General features: G+C 48.1%; 2 protein-coding genes across 2 annotated transcripts; one reads left to right on the forward strand and one right to left on the reverse strand.

Moving 5' to 3' along the window:
- Positions 1 to 301: 301 nt before the first annotated feature.
- myh7ba (myosin, heavy chain 7B, cardiac muscle, beta a) lies at positions 302 to 13,091 on the forward strand. Its single transcript, XM_068742221.1, has 43 exons — positions 302 to 398; positions 829 to 932; positions 1,018 to 1,161; positions 1,248 to 1,404; positions 1,492 to 1,519; positions 1,826 to 1,922; positions 2,463 to 2,483; positions 2,580 to 2,672; positions 2,762 to 2,825; positions 2,911 to 3,009; positions 3,094 to 3,197; positions 3,270 to 3,408; positions 3,489 to 3,607; positions 3,742 to 3,891; positions 3,987 to 4,157; positions 4,232 to 4,411; positions 4,492 to 4,624; positions 4,695 to 4,771; positions 5,115 to 5,202; positions 5,276 to 5,393; positions 5,478 to 5,601; positions 5,952 to 6,088; positions 7,557 to 7,812; positions 7,894 to 8,136; positions 8,275 to 8,451; positions 8,549 to 8,694; positions 8,771 to 8,861; positions 8,945 to 9,334; positions 9,416 to 9,542; positions 9,631 to 9,749; positions 9,834 to 10,030; positions 10,123 to 10,306; positions 10,459 to 10,624; positions 10,706 to 10,830; positions 10,913 to 11,028; positions 11,103 to 11,295; positions 11,393 to 11,596; positions 11,773 to 11,898; positions 11,970 to 12,140; positions 12,232 to 12,336; positions 12,438 to 12,533; positions 12,625 to 12,759; positions 12,978 to 13,091. Exons 1-43 carry the CDS (start codon positions 302 to 304, stop codon positions 12,987 to 12,989), a joined length of 5,823 nt encoding a protein of 1,940 aa, XP_068598322.1. The 3' UTR covers positions 12,990 to 13,091.
- Positions 13,092 to 13,162: 71 nt separating this feature from the next.
- trpc4apa (transient receptor potential cation channel, subfamily C, member 4 associated protein a) lies at positions 13,163 to 21,718 on the reverse strand. The gene is made up of 18 exons (XM_068742222.1): positions 21,590 to 21,718; positions 20,190 to 20,318; positions 19,982 to 20,098; positions 19,840 to 19,897; positions 19,707 to 19,762; positions 19,414 to 19,542; positions 18,368 to 18,569; positions 18,116 to 18,301; positions 17,880 to 18,022; positions 17,672 to 17,803; positions 17,515 to 17,573; positions 17,241 to 17,426; positions 17,078 to 17,168; positions 16,824 to 16,964; positions 16,632 to 16,743; positions 16,437 to 16,549; positions 15,634 to 15,840; positions 13,163 to 15,093 (listed from the first exon to the last, which is right to left on the reverse strand). The coding sequence occupies exons 1-18, from the start codon at positions 21,713 to 21,715 to the stop codon at positions 14,956 to 14,958; spliced, it is 2,325 nt and encodes a 774-aa protein (XP_068598323.1). The 5' UTR covers positions 21,716 to 21,718; the 3' UTR covers positions 13,163 to 14,955.
- Positions 21,719 to 22,215: the final 497 nt, after the last annotated feature.

Here is a 22,215-nt window from a genome sequence, read left to right on the forward strand (position 1 = left end):
TTTACAAAGATACCTAAGATGACGCGTGTCACTGAACATTCTACCTTTATTTTGTTCTCATTTGCTGAATGCGGATTTGCGCCTTTTACGCACGGGCAGATTTGCTGTCCGCGCGGGCCTACAGTTTCCATCATTAGTGGAAGAGAAAGAGCCTCAACACGTTCAGAACTACTCAACCTAACACACCGTTTTGTTTTGTTATGTGTGTGTGTTGTTGTTGTTGTTGTTTAAAACAAAGGATCTCCTCACCTCGTGTGCCACCGGTGCGTCAGGATTTGGGGGCCGGCGGGGAGTTGCCATCATGTCGCGCTTAGACTTGAAGGAGTTCGGGGAAGCTGCGCCGTTTTTGAGGATGTCCGACGTGGAGCTCATGGCTGTAACGACGCTTCCTTTCGACGGTAGGTTAAATACAACGAAAACGAAACTTCACATTCAATTTACGCACGTTGGATAATAATTGAGTTTTAATTCTGTGATGAAAAAAAATAAAAAAATCTGTATTTGAATGATAAAAAAAAAAAAAAGAGCCGATGGTAATTCATCTAATTGAATGGTAGTAGTGGAGTTTTTAAAGAAACTAATAACAATGTTTAAACATACTAAAATGGGTATTAATATTATTACTTTGTTTTTGTGGAAATAGAACAATATCAACGTTTTTTTTTCTAGTAAAATTGTAAAACTCATATCTAATTTTTTGCGATCTTTCTACACACTACAATTCAAGATGAGTGTTTCCACCACAGCAGTTCAGCTGGTCTATTTTTCATTCTTCTGTTTTTTGTCTCTGTCGTCTGAGTTTTCCTGACCCCTCTGCTGACCTCCTAGGTAAGAAGCGAGCCTGGATTCCTGATGAAAAAGAGGCGTACCTTGAGATCGAGATAAAGGAGCGCAGCGGCGACCAAGTCACCGTTGAGACCAAAAGTAAGACGGTAAGTAACTGTAATTTATTTGCATGAATGAATAAACAGACCCGTTCCCATTCCACGCTCTGCTCCTCGCGTCCCTCTGAATTAGACTCTGACGGTGAAGGATGGCGACATCCAGCAGATGAATCCTCCCAAGTATGACATGATCGAAGACATGGCCATGCTGACACACCTGAACGAGGCCTCTGTGCTGCACAACCTGCGCAGGCGCTACTCTTCCTGGATGATCTACGTGAGTATCCCTCCGCCAGGGCCACGGCTGGCCCGGAGTAAGTGAAACAGTTCAACAAGCTGTGGTCCCCCCCCCCCCCCCCTCAGACCTACTCCGGGCTCTTCTGTGTCACGGTGAATCCGTACAAGTGGCTGCCCGTCTACACCGCCCCTGTGGTCGCCGTCTACAAAGGGAAACGGCGCTCGGAGATGCCGCCGCACATCTACTCCATTGCGGACAACGCGTACAACGACATGCTGCGCAGTGAGTGTTGCCCCACCTTAAACACAGAGGCACATGTGCTCTGGTACTTCCATCAGTCCACTCATCTTGGGCCCTTCTCCTCTCCAGATCGTGAGAACCAGTCCATGCTCATCACGTAAGTGTTATCTGATTCAACTTCATGAATTTGTCTTGCTGAAGTAAAAAAAAAAAAGTAGATTAATGTTCTATAGTAACTGTATAAAAATATACCGTCCGACCACAGAAGCCTTGAATGGTTTTTTACCCACCAAAGTTTTTATCTCTTTTATTGAAATCTGTGCCTCACCTTTTTACATTTTCTTAACATTTGTGCCATGCAGTGTAAACATTTTGACTTGAGCTACCTTTACCAGTTTTGTCAACTTTTTTTTTTTCATTATGTGTACACTTTGTATGTTATTTTTTTTTCACACACCTATAGCGGAGAATCCGGTGCTGGCAAAACTGTCAACACGAAACGTGTCATTCAGTATTTTGCTATTGTGGCAGCTCTTGGGGACACACCTGCCAAAAAAGGAGTAAGGCTGATGTGGCAACCCGTATTTTTGTTTCCCAGCTTTTTTTTTTTTTTTGCTGTATCTCCTTTTTATTTTTATTTTTTTTGGCCCCAAGAATCCTTTAAACTGTTTCCCTACATTTTCCTTTGTCAAAGTGGTAATTGTGAGAACTGATTGCACTCATATCTTTACCCTCATGTGTGGTGTAACCTTTTCCAGCCACTTATTCTCCTTCCTTATTGGTTTTTTTAAAAAAAACTATTTTTTTTTACCCTTTCCATGTTTTTTTCTGTTTTTGCTCCAGATTTTCCGTTATCTTTCCCTTGGCTTTGAGTTTTGCTTTTGACTTTTATGTGCTTTTGTATGTTTCTTTTTCCTACCTTTTTCTCCCCTGCAATCACCACACTTCATCATATAAAACAAGGCAGCCATTGGTTTTTACCACAGCTTTAACAACCTGTATCTAATTTTCCAGTTTTCCTCTGTGGTTGTGGAAGCTTTGTTCAGTTGTGTATTAATGAAATGACACTCACAGGCTTCTGGTTTTGTTTTTTGCATCAGGGTCCTGCAACGAAAACAGGGGTGAGTTTAAACTGTGCAAAAAAAAAAAGCAATTTTATTTCATTTAACTCTAAATTGTAAAAGATGAGATGACTATGTTTGAACTTTTTATCACAGGGAACGCTGGAGGATCAGATTATCGAGGCGAACCCTGCCATGGAGGCGTTTGGTAATGCCAAAACGATAAGGAATGACAACTCATCCCGCTTTGTGAGTACTTTGTACCAAATATTCATTCATATGGATGATCCTTCTAATGTGTGGGACACTTCAGAGATGATGCAAACGTTTCCTCACAGGGCAAGTTTATCCGGATCCACTTCGGACCGACTGGCAAACTGGCCTCAGCTGATGTTGACATATGTGAGTTAACGGTCAAACCCGTTGGACTTGATATTGTCCTCTTATGCCCAGACTGAATGCGGCGCTCTTCTTTCTTGTGCTTCAGATCTTCTGGAAAAATCCAGAGTGATATTTCAGCAGCCCTCTGAGAGGAGCTACCACATCTACTACCAGATCATGTCGCAGAAGAAGCCAGAACTGCTCGGTTAGCTCGTTACTCGGCCTGCTTCGGATGTTTGTTTGTTTTTACTCACTTCTGCAATGATAACCTGTGAGCTCTTTGTCCCAGACATGCTTCTGGTGTCCTCCAACCCGTACGACTACCACTTCTGCTCCCAGGGCGTGACGACCGTGGAGACAATGGATGACGGACAGGAGCTGATGGCCACTGATGTACGATGTGTTTCCAGAGACACCGAGTTGAGTCGTGAAGCTGCTTGATAATGTTTCTCGACTCCTTTACAGCATGCCATGGATATCCTGGGCTTCCTTCCCGATGAGAAGTACGGCTGTTATAAAATAGTCGGAGCCATCATGCACTTTGGGAACATGAAATTCAAGCAGAGGCAGCGTGAGGAGCAGGCGGAGACTGACGGCACTGAAAGTGAGGCAGTGAAGGCTGATCTAGGGGGGGGGTACTTTAAAAAAATTAAGTTTGACATATTTCTACGGTTTGATCCCCAGGTGCTGACAAGGCTTCATACCTGATGGGAGTCAGTTCAGCTGACCTCATGAAAGGCCTGCTCCACCCGCGGGTGAAGGTGGGGAACGAGTACGTGGTGAAAGGGCAGAATGTGGAACAGGTGAGGAGATCCATCGGCTGTGTCTTCTTTGTTTTGACAATATAAAAGGTAATGATGTCACTGTTCTGCAACGTGATGAAGAACAAACCCTGAATCTTCATTCTGTTGTGTGTGTGTGTGTGTGCGCGCGGTAGGTTAACTACGCCGTCGGAGCTCTGGCCAAAGCCACGTATGACCGCATGTTCAAATGGCTCGTGAGTCGCATCAACCGGACCTTGTACACCTCCCTGCCTCGCCAGTACTTCATAGGAGTCCTGGATATCGCCGGGTTCGAGATCTTTGAAGTAGGTTGAGCCACAATTATTTTTTCTGACACTAATCTTCGCATGCTGTCGACTTCCAGGTTGCACTCTGAACACCCGCTTCCTCTTCGTTGCAGCTCAACAGCTTCGAGCAGCTGTGCATCAACTTCACAAATGAGAAAATGCAGCAGTTTTTCAACCACCACATGTTCATCCTGGAACAGGACGAGTACAAGAGGGAAGGCATCGAATGGACCTTCATTGACTTTGGGCTGGACCTTCAGGCCTGCATTGATCTGATTGAAAAGGTTCATAGATGAAGCGTATCCTCTATAGTGTGTTATAAATGAGCTGTGTCCCTAAGTCCCTCCTCTCCGTCCAGCCTCTGGGCATCATGTCCATCCTCGAAGAGGAGTGCATGTTCCCAAAGGCCACGGACAGCAGCCTTAAAGCCAAGTTGTACGATAATCACTCCGGCAAGTCGCCCAACTTCCAAAAGCCACGGCTGGACAAGAAGCGCAAATACGAGACCCATTTCGAGTTGGTCCACTACGCTGGGGTTGTAAGTGTGATCTTACTAAAGCGTTCCAATTCAAATGTTTACATTCAATAATTTGGGTGTCCTTTTCTTTTTTTAAACAGGTACCATATAACATTATTGGATGGCTGGACAAAAATAAAGACCCGCTGAATGAAACCGTGGTGGCAGTTTTCCAGAAGTCCTCCAACAAGCTGTTGGCTTCCTTGTATGAGAACTACATCAGCTCAGACTCAGGTAAGGACCGCGGCGTGGAGGGGGACGCCTCCATGTGGCCCGATCGATCACTCTGCGTATTCCCTTTCAGCCACTGAGCCCAAGCCTGGCTTCAAGGAGAAGAGGAAGAAGGCGGCTTCGTTCCAGACCGTGTCTCAGCTTCACAAGGTGAGGATGCTGGAGTCAGGCGGTCCGTTACCGGTGCAGGCGGATGCAGGCGCGATCCACCTCTGTTGTGCGTGCTGGGGGAAATGTGGAGCGTCACTGGGAAGCTGGGATGGAGGCAGTTAAGACTTGCAGTGATGTTTAGGGCATTGATCACATGAACATCACTTTAAGTCTGTGCTGGCTCCTTTCTCATTCATAGCAACGATTTCACATCCGGTGAGCAGAAAAAAAGTTCCTGAAGCGTTTGTTTTTTTGTTTTTGATGCCCAGATTGATATTTAAAAAGATTCATCTTTTTTTTTTTTTTAAGTCTTCTAACTTGATTTTCCTTTTTTTTTCTTCAGGAAAACCTGAATAAGCTGATGACCAACCTCCGCAGCACCCAGCCTCACTTTGTCCGCTGCATCATCCCCAATGAGACCAAGACCCCAGGTAACACACGGCACGAGGGACTGAGGGACGGCCAAATGGGACTGAGCTCATGTTTATAAACTATTCTGCACAGGGATCATGGATCCATTCCTGGTGCTGCACCAGCTGCGCTGCAACGGTGTGCTGGAGGGCATCAGGATCTGCAGAAAGGGATTCCCCAACCGCATCCTCTACGCTGAATTCAGACAGCGGTACATGGCACATTCAAGTCACTTCCAAAGGTGTGTCCTGAGCTTTGAATCACGTTTTGATCGGTCGTTTATGAACTTCTTCAGCTACCGCATCCTGAACCCCCATGCTATTCCTGAAGATACGTTCATGGACAGCAGGAAAGCTGGAGAGAAGCTCCTGGCCTCCCTGGACATTGACCACAACCAGTATAGATTTGGACACACGAAGGTACGAGCTTCCACTTCATTCAGCAGCATATGGAATTGAAAAAAAAAGAAAGAAATTATTTGCTATTTTTTTTAAATCAAGTGTCAAATTGGCACCATGCAAAAATTAATAGAAGAGAAATACACGTGGAATTTGGAGAGACAATGAATTAACACTGCCAATACAGTGAGGGGATTTATCTTGACAGCAGGTCTTAAATATATTCTAGAATAAATAGTTTCCATCACAAAACCAGTAAATATCTTTTAAATCAAGATACTTATCTCAGGATTTCTGATCTAAGAGTCTAAATCTTGGCAAGTGAGGGCCAATGTGCCGTGTTTCATTTTTGCATTGCCGGCACCGGACAGGTGTTCTTCAAGGCTGGCCTGCTGGGTCTCCTGGAGGAGATGAGGGACGAGCGTCTAGCCAAAATCCTGACGATGCTTCAGGCGGTCGCTCGAGGCAAAATCATGCGGCTGCAACTCAACAGGATGTGTGCAAGGAGGTAAAAAATGACCGAGGCAACGTTCATGAGCCTCACAGTACAAAAAAGCTGCGCCTGCTTCCAAACAGGGTCAATGGCGGCACCATCCGTGGCGAGCCTCTCGGCTCCATCCGTGGCGTTCACTCCCCCCGCTGGAGTATTCGTAGAATGCCAGGGTGCTGTTATCAGCGTGTGTGTGAGGCGCGTGCTTGCCCATGTATGGTAACCAGGCATGTGCGTGGCACCACAGTAAATAGGGGCTCCACCCACCCCCCCATCGAAGCCATTCTCTCCGTCCACTCTAAACAATGTTGACGGTGTCCTCAAAGCCAGGCGGCAACATGTGTCAAGTGACAGCTGCACGGACCCTCCCTAAAAATACCCCCGGCCCCTTTTGTCCGTGGCGCCTGCGCTACTAAATGAGCGCCGTGGCGGGTGGTCAGAGGGTTTAAGTCAGCCGTTTGACAGGCGGCTTTAGTTTCTAAATAAACACAGATTCCCACCTTTTTTTCAGAGTCATGTTAAAAATGCATTCACCCCGCCGCCCTCACCCTCACAGAGTCACCTCCTAGCCCGGCGAGTGCACAGTCGCTCCAACTCACCCTTGAACCAGTGACAGGAAGTCCTTGAACGATCTGTTCTGGGTCCATATTTAGGCTCGTGAGGCGCCGTCCTCCTGAGCCTAAATCAAAAATAACAAAAGCAGCAGGAGGTTTATGATTTCACGTCACATCATTAGGAGCCGGGTCAAGATCCAAGGGAGCGTGTGGTTCCGGGTCGGAGGCCCGACATTAAAAACCAAAGAAGTTCAGTAACTAAGTAAATATACACTACTGTTACTGTATTAGAATACAGAAAGGTTTCTGGGCGTGTGGGGCAAAGGGTAAATCCAGATGGGGGTGGGCTGGTAACGATGTAGGGAGGTTTCTTAAAGGCAAAGAATACAGGGAAAATAATACAATAAAAATATGGTGTCGCTACACCTGCGATTAAAAAAAGGGACGGCTGTACTTCCCTTTCATCCACATCACAAGACGTTCCAAATGTGTGCCGTAGTTAAAGCATTATTAACCATATGAAAATAAACACAAAAACGTGGAGTGGAATCATTTTGCCAATACTTTGGGGAAAATATTTGAACTGTTTATGTATTTCTGAACTATTTTCGACTGTCTTCCAGGACTTTTAGCTAAAAGCAAAGTAAAATATTTAAACAAAAATAACAACGTTATCCCTCAAAATAAAATCAGTCCGAAACTACATATTCTGGCATCATTTAAAGTACTTTTAGCCACACTTAGACCACCCTACTAAACTTTAAGATCATTTTCATGCCGAACTGTGTGCAGACCTTATGCAGTCTTACCCCCCCCCCCCCCCCTTGCTTGTAATCCACCTGGGGGACAGGCACATGGGATTGGGAATCTACAACTACTGTAAACTACCCTCCACTCTTCCTTTCCTTCTTATCACTCTGTCCTGTTTCCAGGGAGGCTCTGATGATCATCCAGTGGAACATCCGGGCCTTCAACGCCGTCAAAAACTGGCTCTGGATGAAGTTATTCTTCAAGATCAAGCCTCTGCTGAAGAGCGCCGTCACAGAGAAAGAGCTGGCGTGTCTGAAGGAGGAGATGGCTAAACTCAAAGAGGCTCTGGAGAAGTCAGACGTCAAACGCAAAGAGCTGGAGGAGAGGCAGGTCAGCCTGACCCAAGAGAAGAACGACCTCGCGCTACAGCTGCAGGCAGTAAGTGGCGGTCCTCGCCGTAGCGCACATCGTCTATTAGTGCCGTAGCAGCGCTGATCCTGTGTGTCCTGGTCCCCATAGGAGCAGGACAATCTAGCCGATGCAGAGGACCGCTGCGATCTGCTCATTAAAACTAAGATCCAGCTGGACTCCAAAGTTAAAGAACTAATGGAGAAGCTGGAGGACGAGGAGGAGATGAGCGCTAATGTGCTCGTCAAGAAGCGCAAGCTGGAGGACGAGTGCTCTGAGCTGAAGAAGGACATCGACGATCTGGAGATCACTCTGGCTAAAGTGGAAAAGGAGAAACACGCCATGGAGAACAAGGTCAGAAAACGCAGTGACATCAGCTGCCTCCAGAGGGCACTAAGAGGCCACATGAGGGGCGCCCCAAAGCACAGTCGGTGGATTGTAGTTTTTTCTATTTTACTTTTATGAAATTGATTCTCATCTACTGTCTTCCAGGTGAAGAACCTGATCGAGGAAATGGCGGTTCTGGATGAAACCATACTGAAGCTGACCAAAGAGAAGAAGGCTCTTCAGGAGGCTCACCAGCAGACCCTCGACGACCTGCAGGCAGAGGAAGACAAAGTCAACTCTCTGACCAAAGCCAAGATTAAACTGGAGCAGCAAGTAGATGACGTGAGTTTATGGGCAAAGAACGGCACGGGACAAGTTGCATTACAAAAACCACGCATCCTGATCCATCCCGTTTTTCAACCTTTGCACTGGGAATCAGCTGGAGGGCTCGCTGGAACAAGAGAAGAAGCTCCGCATGGACCTGGAACGGGTCCGACGTAAGCTGGAGGGAGATCTAAAGCTCTCCTTGGAATCTGTAATGGACCTGGAGAACGACAAGCAGCAGCTTGAAGAGAAGCTGAAGAAGTTAGTATTTGTCACCACAAAGCATTTCATTGTTGAAAATAATAAATTACTTACAATGATTGGACCCCCCCCCCAGGAAAGACTTTGAAATGAATGCTGTAAGCACCAGGGTTGAAGATGAGCAAGCCATGGTCAACCAGCTTCAGAAGAAGATAAAAGAGCTACAGGTGGGACTTGGTGACCTCTCAGCCTGGTCGAGCGGTAACGAAACGTCCCTTCAGCAGCGTAACCGACTGTTTCCTTCCACCAGGCTCGTACAGAGGAGCTGGAGGAAGAGCTGGATGCCGATCGGGCTTGCAGGGCCAAAGTGGAGAAGCAGCGTGCCGATGTGGCTCGTGAGCTGGAGGAGCTGAGCGAACGTCTGGAAGAGGCCGGCGGGGCCACCTCGGCCCAGATTGAGATGAACAAGAAGAGGGAGGCGGACTTGCTGAAGCTGAGGCGAGACCTGGAGGAATCCATGCTGCACCACGAGTCCACAACGGCAGCCTTGCGGAAGAAGCACGCCGACAGCGTGGCGGAGCTGAGCGAGCAAATCGACAGCCTGCAGCGGGTCAAGCAGAAGCTGGAGAAGGAAAGGAGCGAGGCCAAGATGGAAGTCGACGATCTGGCTTCTACTGTGGAGCAACTCTCCAAGAGCAAGGTAGATAAATAAAACAGAGACAGTTCAGGTGATGGGGGGGGGGCAGCAATCTTAGAAGTACCATTTCTATGTCTTTTGAAGGCTACAATTGAGAAGAACTGTCGGCTGTACGAAGACCAACTGAGTGAAGCCAAGGCCAAAGTGGATGAGCTCCAGAGGCAGCTCAGTGACACCAACACCCAAAAGGCCCGCGCTCAGACGGAGAGCGGTAAGAAGCACTCGTTTGATCACGAATCGTGCATCATGGATGTCACAGACGCAGTGGAAATGCATTTCTGTGTCTCCTCCCCGTTTAGGTGAGATGAGCAGGAAACTTGAAGAGCGGGAATCCTTGGTATCCCAGCTCCAGCGGTCCAAGAATTCTTTCATCCAGAATGTTGAGGAGCTGAAAAAACAGCTGGAGGAGGAGAATAAGGTCAGCTTCACGTTCCACCGGTTATTTACGAAGCTGGTCCACTTCAACTAACCGCTCTGCACCGTCGTGGCTGGTCCCTTTTAGTCTAAGAACGCCCTGGCCCACGCACTGCAGTCATCTCGACATGACTGCGACCTCCTGAGAGAGCAGTACGAGGAGGAGCAGGAGGCAAAGGCTGAACTTCAGAGGGGTCTGTCCAAGGCCAACGCTGAGGTGGCTCAGTGGAGGACAAAGTATGAAACCGATGCCATCCAAAGGACCGAGGAGCTGGAGGAAGCCAAGTGAGTGCGACGCGCTTTCAATGGACGGGTGAGACGGCACTCCATGATTTGTTTGACTTGGTAATTACCAAATGTGCCGTGTTTCCGATTAGAAAGAAGCTGGTGACGCGTCTGCAGGAGGCTGAAGAAACCGTGGAGGCTTCCAATGCTAAGTGTTCCTCCCTGGAGAAGACGAAACATCGCCTGCAGACGGAGATTGAGGATCTGGTCGTTGACCTGGAACGCTCCAACGCTGCAGCTGCTGCCCTGGACAAAAAGCAACGCAACTTTGACAAGGTATCAGTCGATGGAAACAACAGCCGAGGGTCGATTCTGTCGTCTTCTGGACAAATCACCCGGATTATCGGGTCAATAACTCATTTCTGCATCCGTGTTCTTACCCCGAGTGGGGGTCTGGTTCTGCTGAAAAGTCGTGCGTTGTCTCGCAGGTACTGGCCGAGTGGAAGCAGAAGTATGAAGAGTGCCAGACGGAGCTGGAGAGCTCTCAAAAGGAGTCTCGAGCCCTGAGCACTGAGCTCTTCAAACTGAAGAACTCCTACGAGGAGACCCTGGATCACCTGGAGACCATCAAGCGGGAGAACAAGAACCTCCAAGGTATTCGTTGTTCTAGCGGCCACCGTGATTTCCCAGAAGCATTGATGCGAAGCGGGACTTTGTTGTCTGCTGCTCTTCCAGAGGAGATCGCTGACCTGTCGGATCAAATCAGTCAGGGATCCAAAACCATCCACGAGCTCGAGACGGCAAAGAAGTGTCTGGACATGGAAAAAAGTGAGATCCAAGCTGCTTTGGAGGAAGCTGAAGTAAGTAGTTTGATGCCCCCCCCCCCCCCTTATGGTCGACTTAGAGAAGAATCGTCACGCGTTACACGTCTGTCCATCTCAGGGCACTCTGGAGCACGAGGAAAGCAAAACTCTCCGAATCCAACTGGAGCTGAATCAGGTGAAGGCCGACGTCGACAGGAAGCTGGCAGAGAAGGACGAGGAGATCGATAACCTTCGGTGAGCCCGACGGCAGACCTGGAATCATTAGCGCTGCGTCACGCTGCGTCACGCTGCGTTTCGCTTCTCCGTAGCCGCAACCACCAGAGAACGCTGGAGTCCATGCAGGCCACCTTGGATGCCGAGTCCAAGTCTCGCAACGAGGCCGTGCGCCTGAGGAAGAAGATGGAGGGTGACCTGAACGAGATCGAGGTGCAGCTGAACCACGCCAACAGGCAGGCTTCGGAGTCACAGAGACTGCTGAGAAACCTCCAGGTCCAGATCAAGGTGCGTGTCCCCGTTCAGCGGCGAGTCCGTGAACTTACAGGACGCAGTCAAATGTAACCCCCCCCCCCCCCCCCCCCCCAATCACTCGCTTGTCCAGGACATTCAGTTGGAGCTTGATGAGACCTGCCACCAGAATGAGGAGCTGAAGGAGCAGATGGCGGTGACAGACCGCCGCAACAACCTGCTAAGTGCCGAGGTGGAGGAGCTCAGGGCCCTGCTGGAGCAGAACGACCGTGCACGCAGGCTCGCCGAGCACGAGCTGCTGGAGGCCACCGAGAGGGTCAACTTGTTGCACTCTCAGGTACGAAGCACCTTCACAACCGCAGCGAAAGAACAATACTCCCAGCTACCGAGCGAGTCGTCGAGGCTGCGAGCTAAAATCACCGCGAGACTGAATCCCCCTCGGCAACCGTCGACCCCGGTTACGTTGCGATGGGAGGTTGCGTTTCTGATCCCGAGAGGATTCTCCTGCTGCAGAACACTGGCCTGATAAACCAGAAGAAGAAGCTGGAGAGCGATCTGTCCATGCTGTCCTCCGAGGTGGAGGACGCTGTGCAGGAGTGCCGCAATGCAGAGGAGAAGGCCAAGAAGGCCATCACTGATGTAAGCTCACCGGAACGGAATAGGAAAGCACGCGATGTGTTAGGCCTACTTAACGCCTGCTGCATTTGTAGGCGGCCATGATGGCAGAGGAGCTGAAGAAGGAGCAGGACACCAGTGCCCATCTGGAGAGGATGAAGAAGAACATGGAGCAAACCATTAAGGATCTGCAGATGCGTCTGGACGAAGCCGAGCAGATTGCCCTCAAGGGGGGCAAGAAGCAGGTGCAGAAGCTGGAAGCCAGGGTGAGCGATCCGACGATGATGTAATCGGTCACGAGGTTTGTTTTTTTAGCTTCGTGTGAGCAGAATGCTCAAGTTCTGATTTTACGCTCAGGTCAAAGAGCTGGAGAATGAACTCGATTCTGAGCAAAAGAAGAGTCAAGAGTATCAGAAGGGAATCCGCAAGTATGAGAGGAGAATCAAAGAGCTCTCCTATCAGGCAAGGCGCCCGCGTTCCCGCCCGTAGAGCGCGCTGGACTGGCTTTTCATTACGCGAGTTCAGAGCGAGGCAAGCGTTCTCATTCTCTTCTGTCTGCACAGGGCGAGGAAGACAAGAAGAATCTGCTTCGGTTACAGGACCTCATCGACAAGCTGCAGGCGAAGGTGAAGTCATACAAGAGGCAGACTGAAGAAGCGGTGAGTCGGTTGCAGATAACTCAACTCCATCATCGATCATACCCGGGCTGCCGGAGGTCCCTCTGATCCGTCTCCTCGGTTTGCTCCGCAGGAGGAGCAGTCAAACTCCAACCTGTCCAGGTTCAGGAAGATCCAGCACGAGCTCAACGATGCGGAGGAGCGGGCCGACACGGCCGAGTCGCAAGTCAACAAGCTCCGGGTTCGCACCCGGGACCAAGGCGGCAAGGTTAATGGTCTCGGTGCATTTCACGTTAGAGGTTGATCCTGATTCATGACCTTTGCAAGTATTTATTAAAAATAGCCAGTAGGCTGCATAACATGGACTAATCATAGGAGAGACTCGCTGTAATCCCTTGCAGATGACCTCACGCAGCCCTCTCGCGGTCATGAGTATCTGACACTGTATGTGGTTACTAATAAACATCTCTGTCTTGTGTTTTTCAGCTCGCTGAGTGACGTGTTAAGGCCAAACGCTGCAGCCAAAGATATCACAGCCAGCCAGCTGCAACAGCTGTGCGTGGCCGTTAGGATGCATCCAAATAAAGACATTCAAACCTTTAAATAGGAGTCTTTTTGTTTTTTTAGTGTGGAAAAGTGCTTCAAATAGAAATCCCACAAAGAAGGTCTAAAGAAGAATTTATTTTTATTGACAGCGCTGTTAAATAAGGAAAACGAAATTCAATTCCAGAGTTGGGAGCAGAGACACGAGGGTGAACGTTGGCTGCAGATGAAGTAAAACCGAAATGTGATTGATTGGTGATCAGGTTGAAGACAGAACCACCGTGTGAGATTTTGATGCACTATACAATGTAAAACATAACAAATACTAGATGAGTCCCCAGCAGGTTGAACATCAGGTCTGAAAGGAAACGTATTCAACACTATGCAGCGCGCCCTGACGAATGAAATCTAAGGCCTACTAGGAGCATCACGACACGTGCGGCGTAACCGTTGGAAACCAGTTCTCATGCACGTCAGAGATGCATCGACCTCTAAAATCCAGCTCACGAAGCGACAGAATTCAGGCGCCGTTCAATTTAAGAGCGCTCCGTGTTTTCACACACACGACCTCGCTGGCGACGAGGGGGATTCGGATCAGTCACGATGAAAGTCGACGTAGCCCCGCCTTAAATCACGTCACGCTGCGTTAGCGCGCGGAAGCTGAACTCATCCAATGCATGTGCAAACCCATCGGCAGATTTAAGACATGCTGGACGAGGAGAGAAAACATTTCTGGTTAAATAGCGAGAATTGTTTTTTTTTTTTTTTTTAAAGGCTTTATGGATATTTGTTTGCATCCAAAAGGCGGCATAGCACTGATAGCTCATAGCATCACGGGTAGAAACGCTCTTTTACATTCAAATACACATGTATTATGACTCATGGCGTGCTGGGAGGGACTCATTAGTTGTGGCTCATCCATTTGTACCCCCCCAGGGTGACGGTTTAATTTGTACCAGAGAAGGCGGGAACGCTTCAGTCCGAGGCTGACGATGCGTGAGGGAGGCTCATTTAAAAGCACACGGACTGTGTGGAACAACGAAATCGGCGTAACTCTGGCACCTGCTTGTACTTTATTCTATTCCCAAAGCATCTCTCACAAATGGATACAAACTGTTACGGAATGAAGATGGGTTTGTTTTTTTTAAATTAACAAGTGTGTTAAAATATAATAAACAATAAAAACAGAACTTTCAAACTGAAGTGTTTTATTCTACAGTTTACCCAGAGCTAAAAGCCACTGTTTTCAGAGACAGAAGTAAATTAACAAAAGGAACATCATGAAGAAACGAGTCCCGGACTGAATGGTTTCCAGCTGGCCCCGGCTAAATGAACCGAGTAGAGCCAGAAAGCACCGATCGGTTAATCAATAGCCACCTAAGCAAACAGAACCGCGGCGAGGCTGAGCAGAAACGCTGTTAGTGGAAGCGACCTCTGATGAAGCGCTGGCCTGAACGTCTGAACGTCTGCCGCTATGTGAGAACACAAACCTTTAACTCTTAGAATTTGTTGAATCATACACATTCTTTTTTTATAGAACTTTGTATAGGTTATATAAAAGGCTGAATTCTGAATTTTACTTCAAGCAGACAATCAATGCAAGTATAATTTTGAAAAGGTCCCTAAATTGTCTGTTTAGCGGTGTGGACGATCTGGGGGTGGGACATACACGTTTCCCCCTCTGCCTTTGTCGAAGAGGACGGTAAAGTTGGCCGAACTAAACATTTCCTCTTACATGCGTGACCGTGTCTCCGTGTGAAGGTACAGACAGCAGACATGCGAGTCTGGACATCCAGGACGTAGTCACGAAACACCGGGACGTCTCGGCTCGCTGTACTCGTCACCGTCAGGTGTCCATGCCCCCCCCCCGTGACCCTCCACCGTGCCCCGCTCCCAGCACACCGAGCGCACGCGCTGAAGGTCAATGTTCCAGCAGGTCTCTGTCCAGATCCATGAAGGGCTCATCAATGTAGCTGGCAATGGCACACAGAGAAGTCCTGTCTGAGCCCAGCAGCACAGACACCGTCTCCTTCCAGTAGCTGAAGGGGATGCAGGAGCTCTGAGGGGGGGGGAACCAGGGGGGGGGGGGGGTTACAACAATAAACCTTCTAAGCACAGCATGTTTAATAGCTACTCGGTCTCAACTTAGACATCCTGTGTAAGGGACTAAACAACAGTCCTCAGAGAGGAGCTTCCTGGAAGTCCCTTGAACCAGTTCCAAGTTAAATATACACAAATACAGTCCAAACAGCAACAAACCACCAACATTAACTGGAATGTTTTGGTCACACTTAGCTAAAATATCTGAGAGCGAATTATCCACGCATGCATCATCAGAGCCTCGAGCTCATCATGGGGCGCGTAGGAACACAATCCTTCTGCCAGAACGTCCAGGAAACAGTTCTGGCCGCGTTCCTGCCTGCTTTAACCCAAAGAGGTGTGACGATACAGAGAATAGTTGCTCCACCTGCTGGTTCAGAGGTGAAACAACAATGGCCCCTTGCACAGAACCGCTGACTTCCTGCCTGCGAGACACTTCCCTTGCAGACACTGCTCAAAGAAAGCCTTTCCCCGGTGATGAAGAGCGAGCGTTACTCACGTTCTCCAGACAGGTGCTGTCTTTGTCCTTGTTGAGGTAGTGGCGCTGCCAGAAGCGCAGCAGATTGTGGAAGTTATTAAGCAGGCAGCCCGGATATTTCTCAGCGTACTCCTTCTCTCGCAGGGCGTTGAGGTAGAAGGGCAGTTTGGCCTTTCTTCTGGCGAGCATCGAGATCACCAAACTGGTGTTTAAACAGCTCACATTCTCCTACAGGAACGAAGAGGTACGGAAACATTTATTATTCTGCGTCACAAAATGAAGGTAAAATTATTTTTGGATTAGACAAGCACCGACTTCCTTGATTTTGGGGGATCGGACGATTCCTACGTATGAAACCGATCTTATCTACCTCCGCAAAAGGTCTGAAAGCCAACAACTGTCTCCTTCTGCTCTGCCATGAGATCATTGACAGCCCCGCCTACCTACAGTGGGCGGAGCGAAGGGACTCCGCCCACTGCGCAAGCATTGAAAGCTGGACATGTGGATGAGAAAAGAAGTCGCCTGTCTGGCGTAAAAGTGACTGAAAAGTCTGAGAACTATTAACAGTTATTACCCGTTGACTTGTGAAAATGTTTGTAGGATGTTTGACTTTTAGGAGTTTTTGTCCTGTAAGCTGTTGCAAGTAGAAATCGTGAAATAGTCACAAAGCTGCTGCATTTGGGCATTTTGTTTTCTTTTTGCGCTACAATAAAGAAAAACAAAAAAAGTCCGCTTTTTAAAGCTTGCTGATCGGCCAGGAAATTGCAATCGGTGCATCCCGAGTACGTATGAATGAATGAATGAATGAATGAATGAAGCCAGACCTGTGTGAGCGTCTGAACGTTGATGATGTTGACCAGCCGGAAGAGGAAGGCCAGCCGGTTCTCAACTCTGGCCATGTAGGAAAGCAGGCAACACTCGGAGAGCACCTCCACCACTGGGAGAGAACACGCAGCAGAGTCAAGGAAGTGCCTTTAGTCTCCTCGAGCCACTATTCCTTCCTTCCGTTCCGGGTTTACCTTTGACGTCTTCATTCTGGCTCTCAAAGCGGTCCAACGAGAGGACGATGCAGCGCACCAGCATGTTGGAGTCCACCAGGGAACTATTGATCTGCGTCAGGAAGGTCTGAAACTGCAGATGAGAAATTCAAACCACGACGTGTTCACGTTCTGCGTTTTAAAGTACACGTTATGTAACGAGTGCAGCCGTACCTTCTCTGGGGTGTTCACGTATTTATTGAATCTTTTGAAGGCATCGATATTGAATTTCATGAGCTCTCCGAGCAGATCAAAGTAGCTCTGTAGGACGTCGCGAGACGTGCACCCGCTGTCTATGATGCAGAAGAGGATGTGCTGCCAAGGGAAGGAAGGAACGATAAAGAGAGAGAGAGAAACCATGAAGTCACAACGAGGAACAGATTCCTAGACCGTCTCCGAGCGCGACGAACTGCAAGCTGTGGTTTCACCTCGAGCAGTCCTCTCTTCAGGAGGAACATTTGGTCGGCGTAGGACGTGGCTCCCCTGAGGAAACTTTCCACTGCCCTCGCCTGCCAGAACCTGCAGGAACGGGGTTAGCATAAACACCGAGACGTCTGGAAGTGGAAACATCCACATCTTCACGATGCTGACCTGAAGGAGGAGTCCGGGGGCTCCCTCTTCATGACGGTCAGGATCCGTGTGAGGAGGCCCTTCTTCCCGTCACACGCCAGGCTTCTGTCCGTGTTGACCAGCGCCTCCACCTCGGGGATGTTGGCCTTCATGGATATGGCGCTGAGTTCATTCAGTTCCTGGCTGTTCAGCAGGAGGTATTTGTTCCTGAGCGAAGGGAGAAGAAGAAACGCGACTTAAAAAGGAGAAGTTACAATAACGGGGTGGGGGGGGGGGTGAATCAGCGGCTGCTTACTCGTGGTGATCGCTGAAGCTCTGGAGTAGCCGCAGGAACTGGATTTTAAAGGAAATTTCCTGCTCAATGAACATAAAAGACAATTAATGTTGATGTCAAAACTTAATGTGAGAATTATTTCAGTCTCCGAAGAGATGAATGAGTCCAAGCTCCACACCGGACTGCAGTCGCAGTTCTCATTCTGGCCGTGCACCACGTGATTGGCAGCCGTGTACTTCCTCCAGATCAGCTTGTCAAACAGATTGTTGAGCCCCGGGATGAGGCGGAACTCCGCCAGCATCTTGTGGACCTTCGCAGGAACACGATACAGAGGTCAGCGATACAGAGACGCCGAAGCGGAGGGAGGAGGCGTTGCTTGCAAGTACCTGATTCCTCTGTCGGCCCATGAGGAGGACGCAGAGTACATAGAGTACTTCCACTTTATACATAATCTCGTGGACAATCTTCATGGACTGGGGCAGCCGATGTCTCAGAGGGCTGGTGGCCAGAGAGCTCTCATCTGATGACTCTGGAGGCGAGTAAAAAAAAAAAAAAATCAGTTTGAAATCAAAACTCAGAGGCTCAAAGACAGAACGAGCAGCAAAAGCAGGCGTCGCCTCACCTGTGCTGCTTTGCTCCGCCTCCTCGGTGGCCATCTGCACGAGAGCATCCAGCACCAGAGCGTTATCCAACCACGTGTACCAGTCCTCCAGCTCCTGCAGGAAGTTATCTCCCGTAGCCTCCGACACCTTCCTGGTTGCTAGCTTACACAACCGCTCGATGAAGCCAGGAATGTTCAGCAGGGTAACTATGGGGGGGGGCATTCATTATCACAGTGGCACCATACACAACCAGTGCGCTGAAGGACACCTACCCTGGTTGACCTCTGCTCGCGAGGGGCTGGCGTTGCGCTTCTGCTGGGCGTTTTTGGCTAGCAGCGTGTTCTTGTCATCATTTCCCACATCCGGTTCAGAGATTGTGACGGACAGGATGCGACAGAAGTTGGCCAGCTGTTGCTGGTCAAAACTCTGGACCAGTCCAGACAGGTCGGGGATGCCCTCCAGCTGGATCATCTCCTGGGAAACGCACAAAGTAGGAAGCAAACGAAAGCAGATGGATCACGGCTCCGACATTCACAAAGAACCCCCCCCCCCCCCCCTCTGAGTCACGTGCCCTAATTTCATGATGGATACGCGTAACAATATTAGACATCGTATAAAAAATACTTTGGCTGAATAGCCTAAATGAATTTATCTGACATAATTAGTAGACTCGAGGGTGAAGAGCTCGGGATACGCTGGTCTGAGGATTAAGAACCGCTCAATGCAGGAAAGTTACGACGACTCCTCCAGGAGCACGCTGGGAGCAGACGGAGGAGCTTCGGCACAAAGAGGTTCAGCTCCTGGTTGGGCTTTTAATCAACAATCATCGTGTTTGGTCTGCACTAACTGGGTCACGAGGCTCTCGTAACTCCGGCAGGTCGAATCTTTCTGGCATTGAACGATTCTGGATAAAGACATCCGGCCGCGTAAACAATAGAATCTACTCATGAAGCGCATTTCTGACAAAAGCTACTTTTTAAAATGTTATTGAAATAATTACTTTGTCACAGCGTCACCACCAAACAACTGGGTCAAAAGTACTAGAAATAGGACAAGAAGCAGCTCCAAATTTGCTCAGCCAGCGGCAGTGATGTCCTTCAAAATGAACACCAGCTTCTTTATACAGATTGTTATTATTGTATACACATAACTTTGTGTATTTTATTAATAAATACGCATGTGGCTAGTCTTCACTGGGCTCCTCAAAGAACTGGAATCGAGAATTGCCGAGGACCGGAATAAAAGAAAAGCCCAACCCAACTGGAATAAGAGTCGTTATAAATGGAAATGATGGCTGGCAATTTAAATAACCTCTGACCTTTTTGACGCCGAGAATGTCTTCAATAAGGGTCGCCGTCTGGAGGAAGGTCTTCTTGTTTGTCATCAGGGTGAAGAGAAACAGAACAAAGTCGTCCCTCGCTGCCAGGCTCTTTGTGACTTCCTCCATCTGTTTAACAAAAGGAAGATTTGCACGTCGAGCCCCGCATCCCAAATAGTTTCTGTAAAGATTAGCACGTTTTGAGGCAATAAAACGGCACAAAACAAAGTTAAAGACACATGATGCACCTCGGACATTTCTCTGGTACCAACGAAACGTAATCGGATACTCACACATATGCAACAGTTGTAGAGAACGCTGAGGCAGTCCTTGACCAAGTCGTCATTCACTGTCGCAGTACAAACAAACATCAGTGTCGTTGTCAAATCATGAAAGCCGTATTCACCCGACGCCAGTCCGACTTACTTTTGCTTTTTTTCTTCTGCATAGTTAATGTGTGTCTCATCAAGATTTCCACAAGCAGCTACAGGGAAAAGGAGAAAAAGCACTTCTCTTTGAAAAGGTCCAAAAATTACAGAGCATCAAACAGAAACGGCGTCCGGCTCACATCGACGCCGCCGAAGAGATCAAAGGTGTAGGTGTTGGGGAAGGTGGACTCCTGAGCAGTCTTCCTTTCTTCGGTGACAAAAGACATGGCCTCCACGGAAAGCTGTGACGATAACACCTGACGGAAAAGCCATCGCTCTTGAAATTTGCATCACAGCATCGCGAAACAAAAGGCTAAAAGTAGCGATCAGTGTTGGGTGAGCAGGTACCTTCAGAAAGCCGTGCGCATGGGAGAGGTCACTGTTGGGATGGCTGCTCTCGTACAGCTTCTGCAGGAGCGTCGGAATGCCGTGCCACTTGGCTCTCTTATCTCTCTCCTGGAGCAAGCCTCCCGGGAGCTACGACGCAAACAGAGGAAAACATCCCAGAATGCATCGTGAACGGATACTAGTTACATCGGAGCTGATGAAAAATGTGTGTAAGAAGAAGGGCGTCTTATATACTTCTTTAAAAACGCAAGCTTCTGATCATTTTCCTTCACAGGAAATATGTACAATTTTGAACACATGCAGAAAGGACAGAGCGAGTTTGTGACTCTTCTGTTCACAATAAGCTTATAGCCGAAATAAGACGCTAATCAAATTATAAAGCAAATAATTGCACCAGAGTGACGAGAAACTGAAAGCAAAATCAAATTAGACTTATTTTATCTTCAAAATGAACAGGGTGTATTCAAAAAGCGTTAGAACACAGAATTTATATTTAGTTTTAGTTTATTTAACTAGCTGTTTTCATGTCGTTTTATGTGAAGCACTTTGTCGTTGGTCAAAGGGGGCGGGTACACCCCCCCCCCCCCCCCCACACACACACACACCTGTGACTAATTTACCGGCACGTTTCGGACTGTGAAGAAAAAATATCCGCAGCTGGTAGACCTTTTAAAAACAGGTGTGACGCTCAAACGCAAAGGATCCTTCTAAACGCAATGTAAACAAAACTAAAATGGCCAATATGAGCTCCGAGGTTATAATCACAACTTAAATTAATACTATTTTAATGGTTCAACGGTGGTGTGAACATTTAAAGAGATTTATGTGGATAGACCACGTAGGGTTACGTAATCACCTGAGCTGCTCACTTGACTTAGCCTACGTTAGCTGCTCTCCTTTTTGCTAACATTAGCAAAGGTTACCGCCGTTGATGACGTGATTAAATACGTTTAAGTGGATATGGAAAGACCTCCAACATTCCTATACTTGATTTAAGTACGAACAATCGTCAAACGTTGAGTCAGCAGCTAGCTAGCTAGCTAGCTATTTTACGTTACAACTACACTGGCCTGTAATGCTAAGCTAACGTTTGGCTAACAACAAAAGGAAAACCACAAGCGGAGGCTGCTAAAAACATTTCTCTCCTGAATCTACCTCATTTTCTATAATAATATAAAAACTCGTTGGCTTAAATGTTAAGAGCTGGGCTCTTTTCTTGTGTGTGCGTGTGTACCAGCTCATTGTATCGGCGGAGCCCACAAGGGCGGGCAGCATCCGCCAGTCAAGTGTCCGGGACAGCGACTTCCTTTTCAGGATGATTCCTAACGCAACTCCGCGGCCTCAAGTCGACCAAGCCAGCAGGATGCATTTAATGTCGAAACACGCGGAATTTCTCTTACCTGCGTCCCACGGCTGAAACCCTGCCCGGTGATGTTACTAGCCGTGAACTTTGTGACAATATTGCCGTTGCATTTTCTTCGTTTTCCCCCAACACAAGGGTCCTCGGACCCCGCAAGCGTCGCCATTATTTCTCCTCCTTGAACTCAACTGTTAAGGAGGAAGGAAGCGGAAAACTGAATTATTGGAGGTAATTAAGCGACCTCTGCTGGCAGAGGAGAGAAATGAACGATCGATCACCGAAATAAAAACAACTATTATTGGATATTTAAGATATTCGCAACATAAAAAACTAATATGGATGTGAACGGCGAGAGGTCCGACTTTTATATCGTTTTTTCTAGATAAAAAAAAAGAAGAAAAATCTGAATAGGATTTGAGTTAATTTGCCTCATCGCAATGTGACTATTGGAATGCCATTGATTGATTGATTGATTCTGAAACAGTATACTGTGCAGCCCTACATCAACTATATGTACAGATTACCTGATTACCCCCTCCTATAGGACCAACATGGGTAAATCATCTTTCTACAATACGGCCACCCAAGGGTGGAACTGTTTGACTCCCGCCCTCAAAACATGCACCTCTTTGGCCTCCTTCAAAACGGCCCTAAAAATACACCTTT

This window comes from Brachionichthys hirsutus, chromosome 8, assembly GCF_040956055.1.
Source record: "Brachionichthys hirsutus isolate HB-005 chromosome 8, CSIRO-AGI_Bhir_v1, whole genome shotgun sequence".
NCBI lineage: Eukaryota > Metazoa > Chordata > Actinopteri > Lophiiformes > Brachionichthyidae > Brachionichthys > Brachionichthys hirsutus.

Excerpts from the sequence above, each read along its gene's own strand:
- myh7ba (XM_068742221.1), top strand. The coding sequence starts at position 302 with ATGTCGCGCTTAGACTTGAAGGAGTTCGGGGAAGCTGCGCCGTTTTTG. Across the intron at positions 5,203-5,275 it reads CAATGAGACCAAGACCCCAG|GGATCATGGATCCATTCCTG; the intron begins GTAACACACGGC and ends TATTCTGCACAG. Across the intron at positions 5,394-5,477 it reads TACGCTGAATTCAGACAGCG|CTACCGCATCCTGAACCCCC; the intron begins GTACATGGCACA and ends GAACTTCTTCAG.
- trpc4apa (XM_068742222.1), bottom strand. The coding sequence starts at position 21,715 with ATGGCGACGCTTGCGGGGTCCGAGGACCCTTGTGTTGGGGGAAAACGA. Across the intron at positions 18,570-19,413 it reads ACATTCTCGGCGTCAAAAAG|GAGATGATCCAGCTGGAGGG; the intron begins GTCAGAGGTTAT and ends TGCGTTTCCCAG. Across the intron at positions 16,965-17,077 it reads TGAAGAGAGGACTGCTCGAG|CACATCCTCTTCTGCATCAT; the intron begins GTGAAACCACAG and ends TTCCCTTGGCAG.